The sequence below is a fragment of the Hibiscus syriacus genome, unplaced genomic scaffold (assembly GCF_006381635.1).
Source record: "Hibiscus syriacus cultivar Baekdansim isolate YM2019G1 unplaced genomic scaffold, ASM638163v2 tig00005459_pilon, whole genome shotgun sequence".
Taxonomy (NCBI): domain Eukaryota; kingdom Viridiplantae; phylum Streptophyta; class Magnoliopsida; order Malvales; family Malvaceae; genus Hibiscus; species Hibiscus syriacus.
The window spans coordinates 195,599-217,801 of NW_024062058.1; the positions used below are offsets into that span (position 1 = coordinate 195,599).

General features: G+C 32.6%; 1 protein-coding gene across 1 annotated transcript; it reads left to right on the top strand.

Annotated features, from left to right (window-relative positions):
- Window positions 1–16,425: 16,425 nt before the first annotated feature.
- On the top strand, window positions 16,426–17,079 carry LOC120199416 (transcriptional regulator SUPERMAN-like). The gene has a single exon (XM_039200505.1). It carries the CDS (start codon window positions 16,426–16,428, stop codon window positions 17,077–17,079), a length of 654 nt encoding a protein of 217 aa, XP_039056436.1.
- Window positions 17,080–22,203: the final 5,124 nt, after the last annotated feature.

Sequence of the window (22,203 nt, forward strand, 5' to 3'; positions counted from 1 at the left end):
CTTTCCCTTTTTTTCTCTCTCTTATAAAAAAATGGATTGATTCCCGTTTTCACGGGCTATACATGACCCCGTGAAAGAAGTCGTCAGCTGCTCTCTTACATTGCATTCTACGGGGGATAACTGTACAAGCCCCCAACAATCCTCCTTACCTTGCCTCCATTGCATGCAATCAACTTTGATAAGTTGCATTTTTGTTAATTCCTACGTATGCCCAACCTCGGATAAGTTACATATCCCATATCCAAAACGTTGTTACTTCATACACTTGACATATATTATATTCACACATTAGATACATGTTATATTAGAGATAAAATTTGATATTACGCCTAATTCCAGATCACCTCCTCTTATTCCTCGTAGGTTCCATTACAAACGCTTCCAAATTCGGCGTGCATCATTACATGCACATGGGTCAAACAACAATAGTTATGTATCTTTCCCGTCTGTGATGGTAAACATTAAGGTGCCTAAATGTGAATATTATGGAAGGTCAACCGTCGTCTCAAAATAATTGAGATCAATAGGGCTCGTATACACGATTCTAATTTCATGTGCTAATTTGTCGTTTATCTATATTAAAAAATACACAAAAATGAATTGTCTTTTGATAATCTCAACCAAAACATCCACATCAACCCATTAATTAAATCCCATCTCCGGACACCAAACAAGTCATTAGCTGCCCTAATCCATGCTTAAATCCGTGGTCCCACTAGTATTGTTTTTATTAAAATATTTCAAATGGAAAACTTGGTGCTTATTCTTATGATAATAATCCTCAACGGTTCTGTCGTTAGGTTTGCTGTCTCTAGGGTTAATGGTGAGTATTAAGAAAAAAAACCTACTTTCATTGATTTTTAATTTTTAGGGTAAGTTACATTTTTACTGATCCCATTATAACTTTGATTTCAATTTGGTCATCTAGTTATTTCTCTTGAAAATCATTACTAATGTTACAATTTGGTTTCATTTTTGGATGCCGAAATGTCGTTAACAATTTAACAAAACTAATGATGTGATATTTTTTTTAACGACACGTGATCATAATAAAACCAAAACGTAATGTTAATGATGATTTGGAAAGAAAAATAGCCGAGTGACCAAAACGGAACCGTGTGAATAGTTGGATGACAAAATAGGACATTTACCTTTTTTTATCAAATTAATCCTGGGATTATCATTTTTCCTGTCTAATCATCGTTGGATAAGCTAAAAGTTTTGTAACAAAAAGTATAGTAATAAAAAAGAGAACCTATACTACAACGTAACCTTCTTTTTCCTTATTTTAACTCTATTAATATAATTACTAAGCTGGTTTAATAAATAAACAACTCCACCCTACAAGGGACAGCCTCGTTTTGCATTATTTTTGAACGAAAAAGATTATCAATTATTGAGGTCAAATATTAAACTATGGCATGGGTTTCCAAAAAGGTGGGTTTTTTACAAAATATTATCAGACTGAAAATGAAGGATGTGATGCCTATGATTATAATAAATAAGCAATTTGAAATTTTTGATTGCAAACAATATTGTTGGATCTCAGTTAATCTTCACTAGATATTGTAAACTAAGCACTCACTTGTTTCTAAAGAATTTAATTCCTATTGTGTGGCTTTAAATTAATGACAACTTAAAAATTAGGGAAAGGTACCAATAAAAGTGTCTAGGATTCTTAGAACAATTAAATATAAAATAATTTCCAGAAAATCACTCCACCTCTGGTTTTGTGTAATGATTTGGGAAGAAAAACTCACTCTTAGGATGATATTAAATTCATTCTGCATTGCCAGAAAACCAATTTGTTATTGTTTGTTTTAATTTTCTTATAAAAAATTATATAAATTTTGACCAACTCATGGGTAGGGATGAACACGGGACAAGTCAAATTTTTTATGTATTTAAATATAAAATTGATCTATTATGATCGAATCAAAATTCTTCGGGTTCGAATAATCCTACTCATAAATTCCATTTCTTTATATGATAGAGGGTGTTACAACTGACCACCAACACAATCATCTGTTGAGGTTGCTTTGCTCTTTCATCAAACCATGATATTACTTTCTTTTCAAACATTTTTACTCACGTTTCAAATGCTTAACCAGAAAGCAACTGTGGAGAACATTTAAGGAAGAACTGAAAAATATAATATAGTAGTATATTACATTTGTGTAACCACCGTGACTTTGAACACTTACCATATCTGCTTTTATTTGCAATAACATGACCCATAAAAAAAAGACTAATGAAACTTTAATAAGATAAAATTGAAGTTAAAGCACCTTAAACCCTAATTGAAATGCTTATGCTACAATACAGTTACATGAAAAATCGTTTGATTTTCAGAAATCTGGGTTTTGGTAGGCATATGATACCAAGACTGCAGGACCAGCAAAGATGAAACAAAAGGGAAAGTAGTATTAAAGCTTTAATATATATATGTATTTCAGGAAAAAGTTCCATTGTGAATCATATTAGCTGCACTGATATGCTTTTGGAAGAGACACACATATCCAAAGTTCCAAACTCATCTTTTTGAAAAATGCTTCACTAAAACCAACTTGTAAAACATCAATTGTATGTGCATTGTTCAATCACTGATATAATTGTTTTTAATATATTCCTTTGTAGCTTTCGGAAAGACCCTACACTTAGAGAGAGAACATATATAATAAACCCTATTTGCATAAAACAAACCCCATTGACGCATAGATTCCATTGTGTTTTACAACATTAATTAATGAAAAAAAGGTGTATATTATGGGTGCAACACCATGATCATTGAGGGAACCACATGGATGATTAAGACTTCATTGTCGTTTTATTATCATTTTGGTTGAACCGGGAGGTCTACTGGGGAGGGTTTTATTTTCTCAACTTGCTTTACTTTTTAAACGTTGGTTATGTGTTGGTACAACTGCAATGAAATTGAACCGGTTTGAGCAAGGGATTATTTTAAAAACATGGTCAATAAATCAAATATTGTCTCCTCATCCATTGCCACAGCTAAAGCACACTCTTCATGCTGAATAACATAGATTTAGATAAGAATGAAACAAGTGAGTTATTTAAATAAAAAATGGGAAACCCTAAGTTAAATTCAAGAAGCCTGATATCGATAAACGTTCCTTAGATATAAATAAACAGTGTGTCGTCTTGTTTGACAGGATCCTAATTATGAGAGACACGACACAAATGATGTTGCAGATGAGGGGTTAGTATAGAGAAATGAGTACATGACATGTACCGGTTGCATTTGGCCTTCACATGGTGTTAACATTGTTTATTTTCTTCACACAAACATCAGCTTTTACATCAAAAGCAATTCTTTTTTTTTTTTGCTTCAATGGATGTTTTCCCCAGAATTCAGGATAAGTTCATGCACTTGGTTTAAACTATATTTCCTTCCATTTTAGGTCAGCTTTGCACAAAAGGTTAAAGCTTGAAAGTGTTTTAGCCACTGCTTGTTAAACAAGAAAAATAAGAAAATCAGGTTAGATCAAAGGGAGAGGAATTGTAGTTTTACATCAGAGCATTAGCATTGGCATTGCCATGGACTAGGCAGTTAGACCTAGCATGCATATAGAAGACTGGAGCACGTGTTATTGAAGAGGGGCTCAAACATCAATGCGTTCCCATGTGGGTTTTGGGGTTTCGGGGCTTATTCTATCCATGCTCCCACGTGACACCAGTTTTGCATCCCTATAGCTCAGATCTGGAAGGCTTCCAACTATCAATACCCTCAAGACACACATAGTAAGTTATTTAAATTCGATTCGATTAAAGTTCAATCAACTCTCGATTTGAATTGATTCAACTCGAGTTCTTTGTAAGTGAAAACGAGCTACTTGATATGTGATTTGATAAGCTCGAAAAAAATAGAAAAAATTAATATATTATAAATTTTAATTTTTAAAATAAAGTATACAATTTTCATGTATTTAAGATTTATGTTCACGTTTGAGTTCGAGCTTAAACCGAGCTAAGTTTGAGAAAAATTTGAGTTTATGATTTTTTTGAGTTTGAATCAAACTTCAATTTTCGATTTTGAGTTCAAATCGAGATTGATAAGTTTAAGCTCGTGAGCTTTCGAGTCAAGAAGAAGTCAGCTCTAAACTTTTCAATTGAATCAAACTTAATAATACTCAAACTCAAGTTGTTTCATTTACAACCCTATAGGCAAGGTCAAGATTTTATACTTTTTGTTCTGGTAATTAAACCTAGTTTACCAACTTACTATAGTTGTTCGTAGCAAATGTCCTCGCTGTAATTCCCATCATGACATGACGATTACAACGTAATTTAACCCAATTTCTATGACCCAATGACCATGTTCTTTAGGTCCATAAACAGGACTCATGCTTAAGTTGAATTACGTCTCTTCATCAAATAATCAGTGTTTCAGATTAACATATTCTGATTATTGTTGGAAAGGAAAATACATGCATCATTCTACAAATGTAGACAAAATTAATAATACGAGCCCCTTGAGAGCTTTATTGAAATGGGTTTTCTTCCGAGAAGACTTTTTTTTTTTTTTGAAGGATTCTTCCGAGAAGATTTGATGAATGGAGCAGGAGCCGTTTCCCAAAATATTAATCAAAGGGCAAGTAAAAGTGTGAAGAAGAAAAGATTGAATATTAATGAAGAGAATATAATGAGGAGTAAATGGGAGATAAAGCATAGTTAATGGAGGCAAAAGCATCCAAAGGAAGAGGCGATGGAGAGTAAAGTATAGGCAAATGCAAGCATCATAGATAGTGCCAATTAGAGAGAGTTGTCTTGATCTTTGCTGTACCGATCCCCACACTTGTCGCAGTGTTGCTGGCTGGCACCGTTGGTGGTGCGGCTTACCATAATCTTATTCTATTCTATTTGTTTATTTCTGTAAGGTCAACCAACCAGGGAGGCTGCTTTGCTTACGACTCGTGTGTGTGTACCAACATTTGCGGGGAAGAAAGACATACATAATCTGGGCCGGCCAGGGAAATTGAGTTGCTTGAAGAAGATGGATGTGTTTGAGCCAGTATAATGAACACAAATTACTATGAAACGATGAATAAAATTATGTCATATTCGTGCATAATCAATCCTTGTATCTGGTTTAGCATCCCAGTGTAGTTAGGTTTGCATGGGTTGTTCGATTGTCTTAAACAAAAGCTTAAAGCATGGGTCCAGTTGTGGATTTGGTCGAGAAAGAGCTTTCAACCCCCCCCCCCCCCAAAACACTAAATATACTGGTTCATTCGTAGCATATAAATAGATCATAAAACTAAACAAGTTACTGGGTTTATGATAAATATTATCATATACGTCTAGGATTCAAACCTCATAACACTCTTTCCCTCCTCTCAACTTCGAATATACTAGAAAAAAAAATAGATCATTTACATGTACAAAATAATAAAGATAACTGAGTTATAAGAGATTTTACGTGATCCAATATATATATATAGCAAAACTCTTCTAATAACATGCGAAATATATCTTTGCAAATAACTCTAAATGCTACACAGATCACCAAAACATTATACCCCTCCAAGATAATTTTCTCATAATTCTATCAGTTAAGGCCTACTTTAAATTTATAAATAAAATAAATATGGTCACCAATAATTGTTACCCGATAAATATTCTTAAATAAATTTAGCCACCAAACTAATCATTCCATACCTATCTATATAGTTAGATCATAAGTTTCTGGAACACAACTAATCATTTTAGGACTTGATGTCTGATAAACAAGAAATGCGAACCTGAAAATTAACCCCTTATGAACATCTGATTTTTGAAATAAAAAACATGTCTAAAGAATCATGATTACATATGCCCAAACTGCTAAAAACATAAAGAAAAATGAGCTGGCAAGAAGAGTGCCAAAACAATGGTTGATGTTGCCATTTGCACAGAGAAGCAACTATGCTATTCAAGATTACCCTTTCTTTATATCTAGATAGTTGAAAAAATACACAACTCCACCGAAATAATAAGGCATAGGACAAGCTTGATGCAAGGCATTGTAATTGTCTGTGAATAACACAGCTTCTTGGTTTCTGGCCCTTACTACCAATTGACAACATCGTTTCAAGATACCTATATCAACAATGAACACATCTGCACAATGATGGACCGAGGGGAGTGGGTGGAGGTGGCCAGCCCCTTAAAATTTTCAAGTTCTCTTATATGTTAGATTTTCTTTATGTTCTATTGATAATCTGATTTCGTCTCCTAAAATTTTATAAGTTGTCCCCTCTAACGGAAAATCATACATCCATCCCTACATTTAAACAAACCAGAAATCACAGTATCGCACCCTAAACTCTACAATAAGATACCAAACAAATAACGGCATCCTCTAAATTGGTAGAAACCCCCATCAAATTTAGAGTCAATGTAGTATTAGAATGATAATAATGTGAAAAAGCTTCAATCATCAAGTTCCACTATCCACAAAAGTTTTAAAATAGAAACCATAACCATAATATTTCAAGGAAATCAGTTTCTCTAAGCAATAAAACAGGCAGAAAAGAGGGAAGAAAGTGGAGGATGAAAGCACTAACCTTTTATGAATTTTGGGTTCTTTGACTGCATAGACAAGAGTCATGAGACAAACTATCATCAAGGAACAATAAGAGACAAACAAAGGGTGAGTTCGGTCTGTAGTTGTCTGATGGAGGCCAATAGATCTCATCATATCAGTTTTGGACTTAAAAACGGCTCAGTTCTTCAACTGAAAACCCAACAGAAGGAAAAGACCTTTGGGTTCTTTCCCATTTAACCGTACACAATCTACGAGGACACGTTGGAACTTAAATTATTTTGGACACTAATATTATTATAACATATAGATTATTGAACAAATCATCAAAGTTGTGTCACCAGAATCGATCTTGGAGTTTAAATCACAACCTGAATCAATGTGGGATTGGATAAATTAAGGTTTTAAGGATTTGATTTATATAAAGAGGGGACTGATCGATCACTGTGGAGGGTGATCCACAGTGATCTTGTGTGAGTACAATTTTCGGATCAATCGGTTAACGAGTCAGATCAACATTTCATCACTTACAATAACGTTTGTTAACGTTGAGTGACCGATTTATTATAAATTAATATCATTAATGACCCAATCGTTAAACATCAATAGAGCAAAAAGAAATTTACTCAAATATGAGTGACCATTAATGTATCTGACCCAATTATTTCTATGGGTATCCGATCCTATACTCAAATTGGTGTGGAATGCAATTGTTAAACAGTTGTATTGCAATAACAGTTGGGGAATGGGCCTATTTGTATATTTAGGCATCATGTATATACTGGGCCTAGCTTTGTTAGGCATCATGTATATACTGGGCCTAGCTTTGTTAGGCATCATGTATATACCTGGATTTTGACCCATCATTTCCAGTTTTACTTGCTCCATAACATAAAAGATGCCTTCCACGTCAACGAGTATTGAACTGCTAAGATTTTCTCGTGTTCGTTTTAATTTTTAATATCGTATTTACGGTTTGTTTACTTTTTAAGGTATTCATGATTGGTTTGTTTATATGTTATGGGCTTGTTCATTTTGCATTGAATAACATATTGGTGAAATTACACCACTAATCCTTAAGCTCCCTAGATTTTATAATTTAAACTCCAAAGTTCATCTCGCATTCAATTTAGTCTATATCTTCACCAATATTTTAAATATAAAAAAATAAAAGGAAAAGAAGAACCGAGCAAACAAGCTTATAATCGAGTCGATAAACGACCTTATAAATGAGCCGATAAATGAGTTTCCGAACAAGTTTGTTCATAAATAAATTGAACACATATGTGTTCATTCGTTTATTAAATGAACATAAAAATTTTATTTTTATTCGTTTATTTAGCTTAATAAACGAACATACACGTATGTTGAATAATTCATCAAACACTCTATTCATTTACACACCTACTTCCTCGCATATTTTGGAGAATTCTACTTAAGATTTCAGCTTTGTTAGATGGCACCCTAATTTCACATAGTAATGTCAACACAGAAGCGACAGACACATTGCTGATGCATGCAGGCGATCGACTGGATATTATAAAATTTGGTGAAATTGTTGGATCAAATTCTTTGACGTGCAATATTTTCTTAAACTAAGAATTGCTCGAGCATCATTAGTTGATAGATACGATGGAATTTATTAAGAATATAGTATGGATTTATTACTTGAAGTGACACCCTTTGCTTCTCTTTTAACATCTTCTTAGTGGCTACTTATCTTTGTCCTCCATGCATCAAAATCATTCACTATAAGCTGGTTGAGCTCATCAAAATAGAATATCTTTAGTGGACATATTGTCATTAAAATTTTATAGTTTATGATGTTGAAATGGGACAAGATTAGCTGGATCATGGGAATGTTGCTATACCCTCGTTGATTGTTAAACGATTCTAACTAAGAAGCTTAAAGACGAAGCTGTTAAGTTAATTCATTTAAGGCCAATTTGTACTAAGAATGAGAGAGGCAATGGATATCTGTGAGTAGCTATGTTACTTGGCAGAGAGCAGAATACATCATCAACGGGGTTGGTTTAAGCTATAAACATATTGATATCGTTTAAGCAAGGTCTCAGGTTTGAGTCTTTGTGTATGCATAAAATCCTCTACTAGAAGACTCATCCACAAAAATCAAGTGTAAAACTCGAGTCGATCCAGATTAGTCGGGACGAAGCCTTGAAATTAGAAGACAAAAAAAAGCAAAACACGGCGATTACAACTATGGTACCCCAAAAAAAATTGATTATCAATTGTTTGTTGGTGAACTGGAAGGCGAAAACAGCTATGTGAGGAGACACCTTCCTTGTTTAATTCTAAACAAATAAAAGTCACTTAACATTATACATGTATGTTATTTATAATAATGAAATGATTAATTTAGATTAGAGTGATTTAATATGATTAATATTAATTAAGCTTCTGTTATAGCATAATGTATTGGTTAGATACATGTAGATATTAAAATAACTAATTTTTAATTGATGATAGACTGATTAAAAATTAAGATATGATATTAAAAAAGTTAACTCGGGTGTAATTTGATATTAGAAAACTTAATTTCTAATCAACTCATCATCAATTAGAAATTAGTTATTTGAGTACTTACACATATTTGATCCATACTTAATATTAAAACTGAAGCTCAATTAACCTCAAATCTTCGGTTTTATTAGATGGTTTTAATTTAGACTAACCCTTTTATAATATTATATAGCGTACAGTTATTACTTATCATACATGTCGGTCTCATATAATCCAACTCGCCTACATAATATATACAATTTTTTTGACAAACTTAATTCATTTACATAATCATTTTTTTATATAATATGAAGTTTAAATATCAATTATTGTAATATTATTTAAACCGGTGTTTCACCTCTTTTATATCAAAGAGAACATAAGAGTTGTAACCATATATTGCTCTATGTTAGATTTGTGTGTGGATATTTTTGGCTCAACTTAGATTCTTATGTTGCTCGTGTATTCCTTTTAAGGTGAAATAACGGTTTAATTGCACGGAACAATAAGAAACAAACAAAATATAGAATTTGGATACTAATTTATTGACGGTCCACATCCTAGTTGACAGAATTAGTGCATAGTAATATCTTTACAAGAATCGTCAGAAATTAATATCCTTACAAAAGATTAAATAAAATAAAATTAAAAATTAATTAAAAATCTTACAAGATAATAATATTTTAATCTATGGAGTTATTGCTTGTGTTATCGTATCATAGTATTAATACTGTAACTCTTAAAGTCTTAATACCATTGATTATATATTAATTTTGATTAAGAATAATTAATTCAATCAAAATTCAGTTTTTCATTATTTTTCAAACTAATTTATGAAATTTAAAATAATTTCATACGCGCTAGCTAGCCAACTGCGCGACCACCCCTCTAAAATAATTTTCAAATTTATACAAAAATAATAATTTTCAGAATAAAATTAAAATATGTTTTCTTGAAATAAAAATGATTTTAAATTTATCTTTCAAAAAAGTTAAAAAATTACATGTTCATTTTTAAATATAAAATTATTAAAATTTTATGGGTAAATTATGCGTTTAGTACCTAAACTATCAATTTTGATATGTTTTGTACCTAAACTTTCATTTTTTTTCAAAACTATTCTTAAAGTTTAGTGTTTGTAACACCCTAAACCTGGTTGGGCCTAAAGTGACACATTGGGTTACAGAGGCAACCCCTGATTTTCAAAACCTGATTGTTCTCTTTTGAAAACATACTCAATGGTATCATAAATAAACATAAATAACTATTATAAAAATATTTTACAAAACGGAGCTCTATGACACAAGTTCAAATCAAAATATTACAACTCTCTGAATACAATAATAAGGGTCTTATGAATACACATGCCCACTAAAGCTATAGTACAATACTCTGAACGGGGATGTTGGAAGTCATGCCGCGACGGTGCTCCTCAAACTGCCCAATCTACAGATCTGCCAATGGAAAACATCTGAAGGCTGAGCTTACAAAGACCAACAATATAATCGATAATCTAGAGCAACATAAGAATTCATAAACACAAACATGCTGAAGATTGAGTACTAAGCAATAGTTATATGTATGATCTAGATTAAATGCTACCTACTTAAGGTTTTACTATTCTACCGCTGAAGTAGGATCACGTTTCCCTTAATCCTCTGCTAAGGGTCTCACCATGAGTACACCTCTAAGGGTCTCTAACCCTAATAACTGTAACTGCTGCGCATTATCTAAATGCAACACTGAGACTCTTGTGCATTATTTGAATGCAACCTGATTGTACTGTGCATTATCTAAATACAACACTGACTCTGTTGTGGTAGTATCTAGTATCACTTAGAATCAAATACTAACCTACTACAAGGGAGTACCGTTATCACATAACATCAGTATAGTCCCCTCTAATATACTGAATGATCACCTGGTATCACATCACATAGCATCAAGTAGACCATCGAGAAGGAATCCCGATATCACACAACATCGGATATTCCCACTCAACTGAAGCATTGTCTTGGTATAAAACAGCATCAAGCCAAGTTTTTATGATAACTGAGGTACTGGAGTAATGCAACTAAACATGTATATCAAAGGCCTAAAGGCCACACAACACTGTCGACACCATTTTTCACCCAGGCGGGGAAAATATCGATACTGAATCGGGGTTTTCTCTTTAAAAAATCGTTTTAAAATGTGAAGAGTCGCCACCAATCATTTAAGGTGCGATTGGAACACCGTAAAATCGGGTGATTTTAATAAAACATTTTATTTTAATAAAATATTGAGTTTTGGGGTCTGTAAAAATTCAGAAATCAGGTTCGGGAGTCAGTTACGCGTGGGGAAGGATTATCACCCCCACAAGCGCCCAAAAATTAGTACCTAGTTGGTTACCCTATATTTAAAATCAAAAATTTTGAGTCCGGTCTTTATTTAATTTAGAAATCATTAAGGATGCAGAGTTTGAAAATGGTATTCGTTTATTGAGACCGATGGCATTCGCCCCCGAGCGTAAATACGAGAGATCAACTATTGTGCTTAATGATCGAGCATTGCCTCGTTTTTAGAAAACAGGATGTGGTTTTGAAAAGGATGTCGACTTATTTAGGGAATTACCAGTAGTCACCCCCTGAGCACGAACGCAGAGAATATACTATTAACTCCTTAATAATTGAACAGTGCCTTAAGTTTTAAAAAACAATGCAATCAAGCAAAATTTTATTTAATCATAATTATACTAAAAATAAATTAAGGCTTTTTCTAACCTATGGCGTCAAATTATGAAAATTAAAGAACCTAGGGGCTCAAGCCTAAAACGTAGACTATAATATTAATCCTATTTAATTATGTCAATATTAAAAGTCTAATCGAACTTGGGGATTAAAGGGTCAAAATCTAAAGTACCAATTCTAAAAGATTTAAAGGTCTAAGGACCTAAATTGACAAATTCTAAAGTTGAGGATTAAATTAAAACCTAATTTTTATCTAAATTATTAAACTTAGAATTTTTAGAAAATATTAATTATTAATAAATTTTAAAATTCGAGCAATTGATTCGAGTAATCGAGCATCTATTGCGAAAACTCGACTCGAATTGCTCCCTAATTAAGACTAAAGTGTCATCATAATTTCTGAATTTGATTAGAATATTAATCTAATTTAAAAACTAAATTTAGAATTAAAACTATAAAACAAAACAATTAAAAACAAACTAATAATTAAAACAAAAGATAATAAAAAATTTAAAATATAAAATAAAATAAAGACATAATTGCATAAATATAAAATAACAATGACTAAAATGCAGGAAAATAAAAGTTAGTAACTAAATAGGAAATAAGCAGTGGCTAAATTCGAAAGTTAATAAAATAAATATGCATATTCGAAACAAATAACAAAGTAAATGACCATAGTGCAAAAGAAGCTAAAATAAGGGGAGCCTAAAGATGATTTTACCCTGATAATGACCAAAACATAAAACTCTAAAACTGTGAGGACATGGACTTATATTTAACCCTAAAACAAATAAACAAACTAAAAGACACTAAAAAATTTGGGACCTTAAGCGTGATTAGCCCAAAACACAAAATAACTTCACATTTCTTCCCCCAAATTCATTTCTGCGTGTAAAAACCAAAACAAAACCTAGAAATATTTTTTTAACTCCTCTCTCTCCCTCTTTAACAAGAACGGCGACACCCACCGTAGGGCCTTAGACCGAAGACGCTCCTATCCCGACGATCCCAACGGCAGCAAGGTAATCGAAATCCTGAATCTTATTTTTTTTAAAAAAATCAAAAATTTTGCATAAACAAAGAACTAAACTAGGAATTTAACTATACTTTTTACATTCTGATAATTTATCAAATATATCAAGAGCGAAGAAAAAAAAACTAGGATACCTTTTGCTTGAGAAATAACCGGTTCTTATTGATAAAAATAAATCCCCTATTCTTATTGATCGAAAATCCTCCTACAATTGTTTCCCTTCGTTGCTGCTCGAATCCCCCCTTTGTTGATACATACATTCTGCTTTTTATAGCCAAATTTACAATGATTTTACATTTTAAAATAATACAACTTGGTTGGTGTGATGATGTTTTGGATAAAATATCACATGCACTTATCCCTTTTGAGTTGGCATTGGCAGGAAATAGGGGAAAGTGTTCCTGTGGCAGCTGCGACAGCAGCAAGTTGGTGGGGTAAGCTTTTTGACTTTTATTTTGCCTAGTTGAAAATTGGTGATTACAACTGCCCCTCTTTGCTCGTTGCTGTGAAACAAGAATAGAGCAAAGACGTAAAACACCAATTTTCATCTGTTTGGTTCATTCTTATCAGGCTGTGAAATTTCATTGGGAATGTCAATTCTTCTCTTTCTGTGAAATCGTCGAGTTCTTGCTGCAAATGATGTCATCTTTACTTCGTTCTCTTGGTTAAGTCTTCATCTTCAATTATTCAAGTCGCAGGTTTTTTCTCATCGTGATCTTTCTTCCAGAAATGTTGATCCCTCAAGCGAGGTGTTGCTGGTTTAACTCCATATGTGATGAATCGAGCAAGAATGACAATGTTGATGATGCTGATTCAACTCCTTATGTGATGGATTTGAGCAAAATAAAAATGTCGATCCACCTCCTTCTGTGATGGAATCAAACGAAATGTTGGTGCTGATCTACCTCATTCTATGATAAAATCGAACAAAAAGTTGATGCTGATCCAACTCCTTCTGTGATGGATTTGAGAGAAATAAAAATGTCGATCCACCTCCTTCTTTGATGGATTTGAGAGAAATAAAAATGTCAATCCACCTTCTTCTTTGATGGAATCGAACGAGATGTTGGTCGTTCATTACTCAAGGGTATTTTAGTCATTTTTCTTCTAGCGAAGTTTTTTACATATATCGGGGTTTTTACGACGATTTATATGATTTATGTTCACTGGTTATACTATTCACTAGCCCGATAACTGACTCGGGTTCAACTCTGAGTAATGACACTCTAGTCCTCTTGCTAAGTTTTCTTTTAATTCACCCTTGAGTTAGAGGGACGACTGTACGTCCATCATTCACTAACATTCTTATAGTACATGGTTCATATATTTCGTAGTCTGATTAATTCATCATACCACATGTCGGTATGTCCTTTATAATGATCATTCGTTCTTAGTTACTTGCTCTGAAGCTTATAAGGGTAATTTGGTAATTTTAGCCCCTAAGGGCATTTTAGTCATTCTCTTATACCCGAGATAGATGTCCGAACTCAAACGATATTAAACTCCTCACTCTTGAGTCTATTTGACATCTTGAAGTCACTTAACCACTTTGGGTATTAATACCAAGCCTTCAGTATGGATACCCGTTTATTCGGTATGAAGACCAATTTTTTAGTATGGAGACCAGTCTTTCAGTATGGAGACTGAGTGGTCTCGAGATCGAGCATTCAGTATCAATACCCTCTGCCATAAACCTTAATGTTTGCCCTGATTCAACCAATATCGATATTGTTCATCCCAGTATTGAAACTTGAACTCTGAAATGGGTATAAACACCAAAAAATCATCCTAAAGGACATGGTTTGGTTTCTAATATTGTTTTGAATCTTTAATAAGTTGTTTAGGGTCCTAAGGTGTCATAAAAATGCATTAATAACCCCTAGAATGTCATTTAATCGTAACATCAACTATAAACCCTAAAATACTTAAATACTCAAATCCTAGTTATGAAATCTTAATACTCCAAAGAATTAGAAATACACTACTTTGATAATAGGATCTCAAAATGAAGTTCATTTCTTTGCCAAAATCCTTTCCTTGATGATGTGGATGAAAACCCCTATTGTTCTTTAGCTAGGATTAAACCAAGACTTTGATTCGTTAAACTAAGGTTACTAGATGAATTTAGGACGAAAATAAAATATGAAATGGGCTCAAAAACTTACCTTTGATTTTGCCTTATAAGAGGAAGAGGAAGAAGTAAGAATGGAGAAATAAGGAGCAGAAGAAGATAAAGAATATAAAAAGGAATATTTTTGAAAAATGGGAAAACTCACAACTAGTCCTTCCTTGTTTTTCTACAATAAATATCTCATTTTTATGGTTAATTGGGCTCGATTCCAAACTCAATTAAGTCCAACGACTTAAATTAGAATTTTTGCGGGGTTCACTTACCCTCTCGGTTAAACCCGAAACTACTAGACCGGAAATTGGGGTGTTACGGTGTTTGTTTCATTTTAGTACCCATGTTCAAAATTTAACGTTAAGTTTTGAAAATAATTGAAAGTGTAGGTATTAAAATGGACCAAAATTGATAGTTTATATACTAAACGCGTTAAGTTTTTAATAGTGGGGACTAAAATGAAACAAAAACTAAATTTTAGTTATGATTTTGAAAAAATTGAAAGTTTAAGTATTAAAACGGACCAAAACTAATAGTTTAAGTACTAAATGAGTAGTTTATCCAAATTCTATTAAACTTAGAGTGTGTTTGACACCATAATATAATCATATGAAAAATGTAATTATTACTCCAGTAATTAAATTCTCGTGTAATCACAGGAAATTATAATTTCCTATACATGTTTGATCGACATAGTGAAATTACATCATAATTTCTTATATTATGTTTAATGATACAAATTAATTGTAAACATAAAATTATACATGTTTACATTTCAAAATAATATTAATGTTTCAATTTTGAATTCATTAAGTGGTTTTACTTGTTAAAGGGAGTGTTATTCTTTTTAAATGTTGTGAGTTCAAACAATTACGTAGGTAGGATGTATATTATCAATAATTAAAAAATATAATTATTTGTGTAATTACATCAATTCCCATCCTCTCCTCAAAGAATTGAAGATTGTAATTAATACCTCTTATTACACTCAAAGAAGAGACCCACAAATTGATAGATAATTACACGAGATCGTACTGAATAAATATTGTTAGCAGTAAACTGAATAAATAATTTAACTCAAACTAATTTAATAAAATTAATTTGGATAAACTTAGTTGGAGGCATCCACTATGATTTGATATGTACAATGTATTTAAATGGTATTTTAGATTGAATTGAAGAGCAAGAAATGCATGAGGGAGATCTGAAGCAGCAAACAGATGGCGTTGCAGCCAAAGTATGACAAAGTTCGTGCACAATAGGGATAGCTAGTTGAGTTGAGTGGCCAAACTTTGATTATTATAATGCCATTGTTGCATATATCCAGATGCTTTGGGGTGATATGCCCTGTGTTAGGGTTCTATTTTGTCCTATATCTTCCTATCTTTAAGCCCATCCCCTCCCCCCCCCCCCCACTATATTTAACCCATCCCCCTCATTTCAATCCTCATCTCCCTCTATCTTAAATGTCACCATGGCTGCTGACCTTAGCCTTCTCTCACTGACGCAAAACGTAGCTCAGTCTCAACAAAACCACAACCACCACCAAAACCTAATGGCAGCTGCTGGCTCCTGGGTGTGGAACCATAACCCCCAACCCCATGAATCCGACGACGATTCATGGGAGGTTAAGGCCTTTGCCGAGGACCGAGGTCATGCCATGGGCACAACTTGGCCCCCTAGGTCTTACACTTGCACTTTCTGCCGAAGGGAGTTCCGGTCGGCTCAAGCCCTCGGCGGCCACATGAATGTGCACCGCCGCGACAGGGCTCGTCTTCACCAGTCACATCCTCCTCCTGCTGCTGCTGCCACTACCACTGTTCCATTAATCAATCAAACCTCATCAGCGTTTCCCGCTCAAGAATTCCCCACAAATGGCGGCCTTTGCTTTCTCTACCAATTACCTACACCTAATGGGGTTTTCACTTCTCCGCTTATCAACGCATGTTCTATGACATTGCCACCGTATCCTTTTAACAACTCCATGGCACCACCGGGGTCGTACAATTCTTCTTCTTCTCTCCGTTACTCGACGATAACCGGAGCCGAACCGCCGGCGGATAATAACAATCTCAACGAAGAGGTTGATCTGGAGCTTCGACTAGGGCATAGACCAACACCATATTGACGGGTGAGTGTGGAATTTTAGCTGCAGTTTGGGAAGATAGCGTAGTTAACGTTGATTAAGAATTGTTATTAATGCTTAATATATTCAGTTGAAAAAGCCATGTAAATTTGGATTTAGAGTAGTATTTAATTAAGAAAGATTAGGGTTTTGCAGTGCAGTATCAGAAATCAGAGTGGGTGGGCATGTATTTCCGTGGGGATTATTATTAGGAGTAAAAATGCTAGAGAAAAGGGTACTTTTATAGGAATCACTTCAATTTCATTCATATTACATTTTAAGGCCTTTTTTATTAATCAAAAGTTGATATAGAATATACCTGAATTTTCATTATTACCATATTTTCTTTCTGTATGCATTACTTGTACTTCTATACCTATATGATGCAGTATCAAAGGAGATCTCTTCTGCAAGTCCAAACAAATATGCTGGGGCAATCAATTTTTCACTTTTGCTTTAAACAATTTTTTTATAACTTTAATTGTTAGAATTATTAATTGATTGTAATTGACTTTATTACTATCAATAAAAATTAATTTAAGTAGGAAAAAATATACGCATAAGTATAAACTTATCCTCTTTGTTTCAGTAAATCTATCGTTTTGTAATTTTTAGCGGTCTAAAAAAAATTAACTTCTCATTATGTTAAATATATTATTAATAATAAAATTGTAAAATATATATTTGTGAATGAAGTAATTTTTAAATATATTAATTATAATTTATAATTAAGATTAAATTCAATAGTTTTTTAACCATCAACTGATATTTTTGTATGTATTAATTTAACTGACGACACTTAAAGTTATCTATTCCAAGTAAAATTCTGGTGATTATGTACATTATGAGAAATCCAAATTTTAGTATTCATGTTGATATGATCATTATAGTTTATACTTTTACATGTATTCATGTTAATGATTAAAATGTATTTTTTAAATTAATAAATTATTTAAAAAAATTAGCAACCATTAATGTAGTTTTTCTAAATAAAAAGACCACCAAAAAAGCAGGTCTGCCTATCCACCTAGCATATATGGCCATTAAATATTGTATTACATGCATGATGTTGCCACGAGATTATGTGTAGTTGGGAATTCAAATTCCAACGAAACAATTAGTTTGAACTTTTCATTTAGAATCTATTTGAACAAAAACGATTAAAGTCCTCAATTTCCTTTTTTTTTTACTTCAAAACCAATCATTAATCCTTATGTATAGCTCATTATATAAGCATTTTGATAGTGAGACGCACACATTATTTAAGTAAAAACTAATTAAGAGGTTCAATTTTCTTATAAATATTTCACATCCATTAAATTAACTACACAAACTAAGTAATCTCAATAATTAAGAGATTGATGTTATTTCTAGAGGTTCAAGCACAACATCTATAGGAGTGTTTGGACATTTATTGTCAAATGATTTAACGTCTTTCAAAAAGTACTACCTTGTAATCACTTCGATTAATAAAAAAAATTCAACCAATATACGAACCAAACAATCTCAATGAGTAAAGGATCATTGTTATCTCTGGAGGTTCTAAAATCAAGCCTAACGTCTATAAGTAGGGGTGTTCATTTTTTTGGTTTTAACCGAATTAACCGACCGAACCGAATTAGTTCGGTTAATTTGGTCGGTCACCGAATTAGTTCGGTCGGGGAACAATTAATAATTTTTTTAGAATTCGGTTAACGGTTAATTCGATTTGAAATCGGTTAATTAACCGAAATTAAATTTTAAATTTTAAATATATTATATATAACATATAGTCTTAGCCCAAACCATTTAAACCCCAATTAATAATTTAAGATCCAATAATTTTTAAACCTAAATCAATATTAATTAATTAAATAAAAGCTATATATTATTTAAATTAATTATAAACTATTTTTTAATTAAAAATATTCAATTGTTATATAAATTAGAAAATTTTAAATGTTTTTGGTTAATTTGAAAATTGACCGAATTAACAGAAATTTGTTGGGTTCGGTTAACGATTAAAGAAAAAAAAGTTCAGTTAATTCGGTTTGCTTGGTGACCGAATTAACCGTTTGAACACCCCTATCTATAAGGTTGTTTGAACGTTTATTATCAAATGATTAAAAATCTTTTAATCAGATACTACTTTATAATCATCGAGGTTAATAAAAAAAAATTCAATCAATCAATAATTTCTTACGGTAGCTAGCTTTAATTCCACCATTTTATGTTATATATTTTCCAATTTATTCAATTTGTAAAAGCCAACCCGCATCTCATTGACTTCATATTATTGTCACGTCGTAATTTAATAAATCTGTGGATATACCACAAGTAATATTTACTCTTTTATAACCATGTAATAAACTCTTAATTGTGTTCTAAGAAAGGGTATGTTTGATCAAACTTCGACATGTGACAACCTAGAATGTAACGCGTCTTTTTTTAATATTTCACAATTTAAATTAATAAAGAATGAAAAACGAATAAATCTCGATTTTTTTAAAAGAAATTCAAAAAAAATATTTGCGTAAAATTATGGAATTTATAAATATAAACTGAAAACAACTAATTTTATAAACTAATGTGAAGATTTTATTGATACTATGCATCGAACACTCGTATTGTTTGCAAGCTGTTGTTTTTATGTTTTGCAGGTTTTGTTTGTTGTGGTCAATTATATTAAAAGCGTAATTGTAGGGTAATGTCGTTTGTGGTGAACTCATTCAGGCCTGCAGCAAGCAAACCCTACTTCTTACAAAACTGCAGCAGCGTCCACACAGCTATGCAGGTATGGATCGAGGTAATGGCAGGTGTGTCTGCATGTCGCTGTCTTGTTTTTCCGATCCCTCTATCACCTTAAGGAACTCACATATGTAAGTTTAAACTAAAAACTATGATTGCACGTGGTTTTTGTCTGCCAAACTGTGTCCCGCATTTTTAACCATCTAATTTCATAATATATGAAGTGGTCCATTGGATTCATAACCACACAAACTCATGGCCTGGAATTGAATTAGGGTACCCACCTAGCCATGTGAAGGATTAATGTGTATGGCACGCACTGCTAGCTAAGCAAACACCATCACTTCACCGTTGTTTTCTCCTTTCTCTACGGCTAGGTCTGACCTATTGACTATTAAAAGTTATAAAATAATCATCTGATTATTTATATATTTTAAAATCATCTTTTTCCGTTAAAAAAATTAACGGTTGTCTAAGCTGAAGTTAACTTACTGATTGAGATATGATAAAAATTTGATCCTAAAACTATTTGAATTACATAGCCGTCTGAGATTCTATGATTAAATATTATCATATCTCAGTCAACAGTTTAACGTCAAGCTCAATTGACTATCAATTTTTAAATAAAATAATATCTTCTAATAAAGAGACCGTTTGTGTACTTCATCTGAAAAAAAATATTACAGCAATGGTAGTGTTGGACCACATCACTTACCTTGGCAATTGGGTGAAGCTAGCTAGCAGCTAGCAGGATACCTAGGGATATATCGAGGGGATTGAAGGACCATCATATTTTTAAAAATATTTAAATTTTATATAATTATATATGTTAATATTTTTATATAATTTTCAATGGTCACTGCTTAATTTGATACAATTACATGATCCCATGGTTTTATCTCCTTCTGCTGTTTTCTATCTTTATATTTTGTATTGACACTCCAGGAGATCTTTTAAGTACATAAATTTTTACTTGAAAACTAAACTTGACTCAACTCCAGATGCTGACCCAAATTGGGATTTGCGAAACCGCTTCGATACTCACGAAACACTAGCTTGCAACAACGTACCAATGTATATATATTCTTTTAACACAAATAGACATAAATGGCGAGTTTTTTCATTAGCTTAGATGACGATAAGTTAATATATGTTTAAAATTTATTAAAAATTTATTTAGTTAATTGATAATAATTATATATATATATATTAAATATAATTGTTTGAATTAAAATTTCTAAAAAATATAATATTTTTTAATCGCTAAAATAACTCGATAAATTAAAAATGTGAGGTAGATATATGTGCGTATTAACAAATGCGGTATATAAATCTAAAATGTTATTTAGTGCGTAAATAGATATGGGCATTTAAAATCTAAAAGATATTTAGGGTAGATGTGATGGGAATTTTGTGTGTATCTGATTGAGAAAGAGAGTTGAGAGACGTTTGTAAGATGTTATAACTCGATACTTGTGACTGCTCAGTGGTGGTACATTATCCTTTCAGCCTTTTGCTCCCCCGTCGAGATCTGTCAGACACCACCACATTTATAGGTGTAGGCCGGAGATGATTTTAACTACTCTCCCTTAGCTTGGTCCCCCCACCCTTTCATCTCTTTCCTCATTACCCTTTCGATTCATATACATGATAAATGTTGATGTATACATGCACAAACATTGTCTCCCAACCCCTAGCTCCTTCATTTACACATCTGCAACACCAATCTTTCTTCTTCTTCTTTCATTTGTTTGCTGAAATGAAAACCCCATTCCAATAAAGAGCCTGCACTTTATCTTTTCAACACACCTGAAGGGAGAGAGCTGAGCAGGAAGGAGTAAAGACTAAAGATTAAAACTATCGACCAAGATTCTGATAATTAAAAGGGTTAATGAGATTACATGAATGGTGGGGTCGTTTAATTAAGATTTAAAAAGGAAAATGCGTGCATGGGAACGTGGGTTTTAAGGAATAGTCGCGGTCAGTGCATGGGGAGGGGTGGCTCAGATTCCAAGGCACTCATCCCTCCAACCAAGTCAGTAATCATTGCCTTTCTCTCATCTTCATTTGCATGGCAACCCCCCTGTCCCTTAACAATCTCTGTTTATCATTAAACGTTGCAGCTACAGCCTACAAACAACCAAACATTGATCACTCTATACCTTCTGAGCTTGCTCGTGTTCCTTTCATAGCACCGGGATGCATGTATAGAGAGAATTTGTGGAGGTGTTTTGAAAATTTTAGATTATTATATAATTTAAATATTTATTTTTTATTTGCTATTAGTAATCTATTTTCACTTCCTTGAGAGTAACATCATGCATACGTCTCATATAACAAAACCATGCAGCTTGCTATATTCTTAGCATTATTTGAGCAAAGCAACTTGGATTGTACATT

Excerpts from the sequence above, each read along its gene's own strand:
- LOC120199416 (XM_039200505.1), top strand. The coding sequence starts at position 16,426 with ATGGCTGCTGACCTTAGCCTTCTCTCACTGACGCAAAACGTAGCTCAG.